Source organism: Channa argus, chromosome 18 (genome assembly GCF_033026475.1).
Source record: "Channa argus isolate prfri chromosome 18, Channa argus male v1.0, whole genome shotgun sequence".
NCBI lineage: Eukaryota > Metazoa > Chordata > Actinopteri > Anabantiformes > Channidae > Channa > Channa argus.
The window spans coordinates 413,663-422,896 of record NC_090214.1 but is presented as its reverse complement, the minus strand read 5'-3'; the positions used below and the strand labels follow the sequence as shown (position 1 = coordinate 422,896).

Here is a 9,234-nt window from a genome sequence, read left to right as displayed (position 1 = left end):
AAGAACTTTTGTATTGAACCTCAGCTGTGAAAACAGGTAAAATTAAACCAAAACTAAAAGTACTCTTCATGCATTGAGTGAAATGTTAGAATTACTGATGTATTCCTGGTTCATCACTTTAATGTTGAAGCTGGTGATGATGGAGCAGATTTCTCGTATGTTTTAAATCTGATTAGTTTAATTGACACACTTTTGGGTAGTTTGCTAATGAACCTAACGAGTTAGGGTCGTAATTATTCTGACTCTGTTCCCACCTCCCACCTTAACTAACCTATTCAGGCCAGGGTGGAACAAAGACTACTCCGATATAACCACTTTATTCAGACTGAAGAAGCTGCTTGGATAAGCAGCAATCGTTTCTACCCAAGGAAAAGAAGTCCAGTTGACATGATTTAACCTTCTGATAACCAAACCTCGATGAATGAGAATATTCACCGACATTTTGCTAGTGAGGATTATTCTGCATTTTGTTTCATTAATCTCAATGTGAAAAGTAACCAGTAGTAGAAGTGAAGTAAAAGTATAATATTTACATATATTTAAGTATGAAGTGGCAGAAATTGTTCAGGTAAAGCAGTAAAACCTTAAATTATATTTTAGTACAGTACTTGCTTAAACCCACTGTTAACAGGTTTATTATGATCGTATTTGCTGATCATGACATTGTGTTTTTATTCACATCACAGCATCCCCACGTTTCTAGAAAGTGACTTTGTAAATGTAACAAACAATACAGAATAAATGTATCATGTATGAGCTGAAAGACATCAAACCAAATAGAAACCAAAGGAAACACGTCCACCTGCTTTAAGACACTCAAAAACAACTGGACAGAGTCATGTTTACCATCGTGTGGAACGGAGGACACCGGCTTTGTTTCAGGTGGAATATTTGTCTCTTGTTTATGAGACTTGAGCTGCTCATCAGCTGCATGTTTTTTGCCTCAGGTGAAACGTCAGGACAGGTAAAGTCTCCATGTGATGTGAGCTCACAGTATAAAGTAAAGGAGTCTGAAAGGATCTGAACATCTGGATCAGTCAGAGGACACAGCGAAACAGAAATAACGAGCAAATCTAATCAGGTCTAAAATATATTAGTGTTTATTTTTCCCACAGTAAAATGAAGAGGAGCAGCTCCTGATTCTGAACACTAGAGGGCAGCAAATATTGAGGATTTTAACCCTAAGCGCCCCCCCCCAATACATAGAAAGGACGAGATTGACCACTGTGTCTATTGTAGATAACAGTCCTGTAAGACATAAAGAAGAAATGAACTAAATACAATGAAATATATTTCAATGTATTTATACTGTTTTAAGCAGCCCATGACGGGAAACAATAGAGAATGAAATGACTCACATGACAATTGTAATATAAGAGTTTGTACAAGTCGAAAATGATCCTGACACACTTCATTAGATTAAATAATAAAAGCCTCTTATATCCCTCACAAATTCTGTCAAAAGATGTAAACGTTACATTGTTTTATCATAAATAAAGAGGAAAATAAATAAATAAAAATAATAAGACCCTTTTAATGTGAAGGTAGCTGTGCACCTTTAGACTTTTGTCTACCACATGAATTGTCGGTATGCGTCGTAAATCACGAAGATATTTTCATTTTTGTGGTAGAAAAAACGGTTTGAAACTTTTTAAATTGAAGACTAAGGACCTGCAAGTACTCATAACAATTATCAAGGATTGGTTTTTATGAGGAGCTCGGTGATTGGCACTTTAAACACAACAGACTGAACAGCCAATCAGGGCAGCGAGCAGCCGGTCTCCATGGTAACCGCGGAACGTTTGGGGAAGGGCAGCTTCCGTGTTTTACGTCACCTGAAGAGAAGAACGTTAGAGAAGACAAAGATCTGTCGGTGAGTTTATGACCTGTGTCAGTTTATTATGGGATGTTATTTTACTGCATGTTTAACGTTGTTATGTGGTAGGAAATATTCACCTGTTCTTCTTCTACGGCTCCATCCAAGCTTCCTGTGGTCAGCACACGGTTAAATGCACTGATCCGTCACTGCCGTCAAAGTAGTTATACTGCAGTATAAAATACTACATTATTAAGTGAAAGTACTTTATTCTGCCGCTGCAGTGTTGTATTAACGTTCTGTTCTTTATGTGAGTGGATCACAAACGTGTGAACCTCGTTTTACTGTTGGAGCTGCTGCAGGTGGAGTTGACCGAGAGGGTGGGAAGTAACTAAGTATATTTACTCAAGTACTGTACTCGATTACAGTGTAAAGGCAATTACTTAACGTGAGTAGTTCAATCCTATATTACATTTCCTCCTGCCTCCTATCAGTACATCGCAAAGTAAAACTTTTATCAATAACCCAGGAATCACTTTCTTACTGCTGTACTGTAGACTCCTACTCCTCCTGTACACTTTACAAAAGGTACTTAGTACTTCAGCCTGCATAAGGAAGTGGTGCTTCACCTATTGAGTATAGGGTTTGTGTACTTTTACCACCTCTGATCATAGATAATAAAACTAAACTTTTGGACAAACTGTTTGTTCAGGTTTGATCCTGTTTTCAAACGTTTTACTCTTTAATCAGATTTTCAGTCTAAAGTTGTAGCAGCCATATTCAGGTGTGTGTGTATTTAAGCCTCCAACCAGCAGGTGGAGGTGTTAAGTAACTGACCAAGAGCTGTAGTCAGGTTGTCATTTGAGCTGAGAAGAAAACAACCGTCGATGCTGCAGCAGCTACAGGTGAGATGACTTCACCTGTTAGAGCACAAACACACAGTTACAGTCAGTGAATCGTTCCTTACTTCAAAAGGAGTAATACAATTCAAAATACACTGTCAGGTACAAGTACTGTGTTCAAAACTCCACTTAAGTAAAAGTACAGAACTATTACTAGCAAAAACGTACTTTCAGTAGCAAAAGTAAAAGTACTCTGTTTGCTCTTTTGCTCTTAAAAAAGCTGTGTACAAATCAAACGAATAATTTGAGGAAACCTTTATGTTTAGCTGCAGGATGAAGTAGAAACGTATCTGAATCCAGCAGAAAGCAGCTGTTTGTGGGCAGAACCTTTATTTACTGCATCAAATCAAAGTAACTACAGCTGTCACATGAACATAGTGGAGTACAAGGATCCAGTAGTTGAAGCTAAAATAGTAAACGTACAAATACTTGCACTTCACTAATTAAACTTAGTTACTTTCCACCTCTGGCACTGACACAGTCTGAATCAGTATCGGTTTCTGAAGGAAAATTTTGTGTGTGTGTGTGTGTGTGTGTGTGTGTGTGTGTGTTAAGAGATGCCGGGGACTTCGAGACATGACAAGGAAATGGCTCTGAATGCCAAACGGCAGCTGTCAGAGTGCTCAGACCCTGTGGAGAGACTCAGACTGCAGTGTCTGGCCAGAGGATCGTCAGGGATCAAAGGTCTGGGCAGGTAAGCAGCTCACACACACAGCTGGTCAGAGCTCAGCTCAGTAAATCAGTGGTTTGGACCTAATGACAGGATGTTTCTGAAGCTTCAGGGCATCAAATGAAATAAGAACAACTTGATTTTAAACAGGTTTAGTTGTGTGTGTTCTTTAGTTTAGACCTACTCCGTTAAAAGACATAATACCTGGCTGCAGACGTGTGAGAGCTCATTAGACTCCAGTGTCATATGGTTGATTCCCTCTGACTAGTGATGTGACTGGAGAATGATTCATTACTTAAAATAGTACTTTACTTTGTGATTACTTGAGAACAGCTTCCTAACAAATTAACATATTACTGAGTAAGTGAGTCAGCGAAAGTGAAGCAGCAGCGGTTTGTCAGCACAGTCAACATGGAGCTGCACGTCTTTCTGCTGCTTCTCGTTTGTCCACCCTTTTGTCTTTGCATGTCAGTGTTGTCACAAAGTGTTAGTAACTGGAACCAGTGCAGGTCCGGTTTTAACAGTAGGTCAAACTGTGGACATCTGGGTGAAGCTGTGTGAGCTGGAAACATTCACTTTGAGCTTCTGGACTGTGGGAGGCGCTACAGGCTGACTTTAGTAACCAACGTGTGTGTGTGTGTGTGTGTGTGTGTGTGTGTGTGTGTGTGTGTGTGTGTGTGTGTGTGTGTGTGTGTGTGTGTACTTCAGTGAAAGCCTAATATATCTAAGTCAATGTGACCAAGTATTTAATAGTTGTGACCCACAGATGCTGAGTTTAAGGCTTTGATTGAAGTATTTTATCTGTAGTTCTTACTCGAATACTGTAAACAGTACTTAAGTAGTTTTTACTTAAGACTAGGACTTAAGACTTAGGACTATTTTCAGCAGTGGATGAATAACCATGTGTTACTATTTGTAGCAGCAAGACAGTGAAAGTGGGACTGAGTCAGAGTCTTCACATGTCTTCGTGTCCCTGTTCTGTCTGTAATTACTTATGATGGATTAGTTTTGTTTCTTCATGCTGACCATTAACAAATGCAACGTGGGATCGAACCGTAAACCTTTTCCCTGCTCCCATGGAAATGACCGGAGTGTGTAGTTCAGGTCCTGATGTGCACCATGGTGAGGATGGTAGCTGTGACCTGAGGTTGGTGTTTTCCTGTGACACATGAAGTGTGCGCTCTGCGACACTCGAGCCTGCAGGATGTTGTGCTGTGTGTTGGTTTATTGTCACATAATAACATGTTGTTGCTGATTCTGTGGTTTTGTTTGCTGATGTTCAGCTGTGAACTGTAACTGTGCATCTGCACAAACACAGACAGGTCATTATTAAGAGCACAGGTTGAAACGAAGTACTTTTACTACGCTTAGAACGACTTTGCACTTGTAGCCTAATACTAAATACCAAAGTACAAACATTCTGCTGCTAATAACTCTTCAGAGAGTATTTTTACTTTAATCAGACGTGTACCCGTCTGACAGTGCAGTGAGAGGATGAACAGGTGAGATGAACAGATAGCTGAGCACAGATGTGGTGAGTTGTGTTGTAGATTGTGCTGATAGAACCAGACTCTGAGGGGCTGTTGATTGAGCCAACGCTGGGAGCCGCGAGCTACTGAGTAAAGTGGAGGCTTCCTCTGGAGATAAGATCATGTTTACCAGTGTCACAGAACTGTATTTATTACCAGACTACAGCCGTGCTGTGAGTTTTCGAGCTAAATGCTGACATGCTCATGTTCAGCAGGTGTGATATTTCATTATTTTTCAGGGTGGATTCACTGAGAGGGTCCTCTGGTTTTCACATTCATACCTGGAAGCTGCTCGGTACGACCACCGTCTGATCTCCTGAGATCAAGATTTCCTCTTCAAGAAACAGCTGAGAAAAAGAAGTCTAAATACACTTAGAGCACTGCAGTACAGAAAGCAAATAAGTACTCAACTACAAATGATTAAAATCATAAAAAATGACAACAAATTGTCAATGGGAAGAAAACAAACAACAAACAATCAGTAAAAACTTTTTTAAAGTACTAAACCGGTTTTAAGTCGTCTGAAGAGGTGGTCTAAACCAAGTACAAATACTCAAGTACTGTACTTAAATACTTTATACAATTGTTAGGTACTTTACTGAAGTGTTTCCATATTACAGAAGTTACCTTTAATTTATTTTTTCCTCCTCTCCATGTATCTGAAGCTTTATTTAGGATCTTAGGATCCTATCTGAAGCTTAGCATCTACTGAACTAACACATTGATGTGGTACTCTGGATGAAGTATCTGTCCATGTTCATGAATTAGTAAAATCCCTTCACTGACTTGTCCTTTTGTCATAGGGTAAACACGGTCTCGTTGTAAAATGAACTAATGAGCATCATGTTGTTTCCGATGTGACCTGTCCAACCAGTCCAGGACAAAGTGAAACAAAAAGGAGATAATTGTTCATTCTGTTTTAATCATTTCTGTCAGAACCTTCAAGATAATGGACGACGACAACAACCGCTCCCTGGACTTGAAAGAGTTCATGAAGGGCTTGAACGACTATGGGATCCTGATGGAAAAACAGGAGGCACTATCCGTCTTTGACCGCTTTGACCGGGACAGCAGTGGGACCATCGACTTTGACGAGTTCCTCATCGCCCTGAGGGTAAATACTTAGACCAGTACCTGCACAGGTGTGGCTTCTTGCACCTTTCTGTACTTTCAGCATCTGTTTCTCTGCAGCCGCCCATGTCTCAGGCCAGGAAGGAGGTGGTCATGCAGGCCTTTCGGAAGCTGGATAAGACTGGCGATGGGGTGATCACAGTAGAAGACCTGAGGGGGGTTTATAACGTCAAGTCCCACCCCAAGTATCAGAACGGGGAGTGGACAGAGGAACAGATCTTCAGGAAGTTCCTGGACAACTTTGACTCTCCATATGACAAAGACGGGCAGGTAAAAACACTGTGTCCATCAGGTTTCTACAGGTCTGTCTCTGTCACTATATATGTATTGATGTTGGTATCGCTCTGTGAAGGTGACCCAGGATGAATTCATGAATTATTATTCTGGTGTGAGTGCATCCATCGATACAGACATCTACTTTATTGTGATGATGAGAAACGCCTGGAAACTCTGAGTGAGTGTCAATCAGCAAAGCTGCTCCCTGTCCAGGTGGTGGTGTTGGTGGTGGTGTTTTTATTCATTAATACTAATATTAATAAAAAAATATTAGGACACAAAGAACCATGAAAGATACAAAGTGATTGATTTCTGTCTGTCAGTGACCTTACTGTGACAGGTTGATTTATCCTGTGGTCAAATTTTATTCTCTCATTCACTAACACCTTAATCCTTCATTTCAGTTTGTGAACACACACACACTGTTATTTTTCTTTTTTACTCAAATTTAAAGCACATTTTTCATGAGTTTTTAACAACACTTTAGAATTAATAAATATATTTTTTGTTTGCCAAATGGATCCTCATTTAAAAACTTTTTTTAGGCTTGTTTGGATTCAAGATTCAAGATTAAGATTCCACAAAGAAAAGTTAAAAACATAAGTAGTTATTCATAAAGACATACAGGCCAAATACAGTATATAAGATACACAATTCTACTCTTTATCATACAAATCAGTAAAGAGGGAAATAAGTAAATAAATATTTGAATGAGCACAGCCTGCTAAAGATTTAATAGTTGATTAATGTGGCCAATATTATTTAATTTTAATCAATTTTCACCTCAACAATACCTGATACAGTACAAAGTGCTCCAGGCTAAAACTGCTGAACCAGTTTAACCTCTAAGACATTTGTAACCAGGTCCGTGGTCAAACCTGTCCTGCCTACATGTAAACTGTAGGAGCACATGTAGCTTTATGCATGTATTTTATTTGAAATGCCCAGTGTTAACGTGCAAAAGAAATTAGGGAAACCAAGCTGAAGTGTAGTTCACTTATTTTAGTTCTTACCACCAAAGGTTCCTGCACTCATCTAATACTGAACCTTTTTGTAGTTGGATGTTCTTTGAATTATGTCATAAAATCCTAAAGTTCTTTGTTTAACACTTTTTTTATAGGAAACATTTGAGTCTGTAGATTAATATGATCTATTCTAGACAATGTTGGAACATGGACACATAAATGTATCTTCTTGAAATTGAATTTTTAAAGCGACTGTGTAGATGCAGGGCTGGGCAAACACAGGAAACTTGTCATGAAAACAGTGAAGACCCACATCCTGAACACTTAATGAATTTGATTTAATGTAATATATTCTGGTTTAACTGCGTGATGGAAAATAATTAAGCAGTCATTAAGAATATTCTTATGTTTATCATTATCATACACTTAAACCTGATATTTTATCTTTTTAAAGGCAAATGAAGCCACATGTTCTATTAATTTAAAAATTAAACAAATTAAATTTTTTTACGTACTGACGCATACTTCAGCCATAATAGTTCCTCTGTGATTATTAGTTCAGTAGAATCTGGTTTAACCATCTCAGTCTGTAAAATTACTATTAACTAAAACTGTTTATTAAAATGCAGTGTAGCTAAAAATACTTTCTAATTTCTATATTAAGATTATACAGACTAATTCGTTTAGCAAACGGCCTCCTTTGGTGCTGTGAGTGAATTTTAGGCAAAAACTTTTGTCAACATTTGTCTCCAAAGTTCACGATGCAGCTTTGATTCAATCTTTCCCTAATGAAACTCTGGTGGTGGCTGTTTGACAGGTGTTGAGTCAGTGGGAAGGAACCTGCTGGTGTCTGATCAAACGGAAGGGTTCATCGTGTCCGACCTCATCTTTCTGTGCTCTTTCACTTTGTGGTAAAACTAGCAAACACTTCATCTCGCTGCAAGTCAACTCTAAAATGTTTCTTGTAATCGACAGGTAACCAAGGAGGAGTTTGAAAACTATTACTGTGGAGTCAGCGCCTCCATCGACAGTGACGCCTACTTTGTTCTGATGATGAGAAACTCATGGAAGCTTTGAATCCATTCAAATCACACGAAATCCAAACTTTCATTGACTATGATGAAGAAACCTGTGACATCTGAACAATGACCAGGACGTAAGAAATCACCATTAATAAATAAGCAGATCAGGTCTATAACTTAACTAGCTTATTAAACTATTAAGTTTCCAAATGAATGTAGTGGGTTACAGCAGTTTACAGTGACTTTCAACATTTCGTCCATACTTTCACACTTCATGTAATAGAGGGCAACACAAGGGAACAGCATGTTTTAATTTCCATTTTTGTACTTTATTGGTTGTTCATGTGCTACATTACTGTTGGTTTTAAATTAAAAAATAAAAAAGTGTTTAAACAATATGTTGTAACAATCAAATATTATCATGTATATACAGAGTATTTATACACATAGAATCTGGCGTGAAACATTACAATCAGAGAAAATAAATTCATTCCAGCTGATGCCATGAGGACACATGAGGTGTTGGTTGTGTTTAACATTCGAAGCAGCAGCATTTTCTTGTCTCCTTGACCAAAGTGGAGCAGCACAGCAACAACTCAGCTGCAGCACTGAGGTTCAGCACTGCTGCCCAGCAGAGGCATGTGGGGCTGAGTGCTTTAAGAAAAGCCTATTCGGCCTGCAGGATGAACTCTACGGCAGTTTTAGTTCTATGAAAGTTCCAGTGCAGACAGGTATGAGCAGCTTTGTTTTAAAGGGCCTAACTGGTGTTTTTGTAGGCTTTAGTAAAGCACTGTAGTTAATTCATATAAAGACGAGACATACGAGTCAAGATATTTCTTAATCTAAGACAAGCTTGGAAGCTATTGGAAGCGTTCGTATTGGAAGGCCCACATGTTTAACTTCAAAAAGTTTCTGGTCTCTTG

At 38.7% G+C, this 9,234-nt stretch overlaps 1 protein-coding gene across 4 annotated transcripts; it reads left to right on the top strand.

The window, feature by feature from the left end:
* The first annotated feature begins 1,774 nt into the window (after positions 1 to 1,774).
* On the top strand, positions 1,775 to 8,619 carry capslb (calcyphosine-like b). 4 transcript variants are annotated; one of them, XM_067483389.1, is made up of 6 exons: positions 1,775 to 1,873; positions 3,274 to 3,412; positions 5,854 to 6,031; positions 6,109 to 6,318; positions 6,401 to 6,502; positions 8,265 to 8,619. In XM_067483389.1, the coding sequence occupies exons 2-5, from the start codon at positions 3,276 to 3,278 to the stop codon at positions 6,500 to 6,502; spliced, it is 627 nt and encodes a 208-aa protein (XP_067339490.1). In that variant the 5' UTR covers positions 1,775 to 1,873; positions 3,274 to 3,275; the 3' UTR covers positions 8,265 to 8,619. The 4 variants fall into 4 exon arrangements, with proteins under 4 accessions (XP_067339490.1, XP_067339492.1, XP_067339493.1 ...); XM_067483390.1 differs by lacking the exon at positions 1,775 to 1,873 and adding an exon at positions 1,966 to 2,721; XM_067483391.1 differs by lacking the exon at positions 6,401 to 6,502.
* Positions 8,620 to 9,234: the final 615 nt, after the last annotated feature.

Coding starts and splice junctions, on each gene's coding strand:
- capslb (XM_067483391.1), top strand. CDS start 3,276: ATGCCGGGGACTTCGAGACATGACAAGGAAATGGCTCTGAATGCCAAA. Junction 6,032..6,108: donor AGTTCCTCATCGCCCTGAGG/GTAAATACTTAG, acceptor GTTTCTCTGCAG/CCGCCCATGTCTCAGGCCAG. Junction 6,319..8,264: donor CATATGACAAAGACGGGCAG/GTAAAAACACTG, acceptor TGTAATCGACAG/GTAACCAAGGAGGAGTTTGA.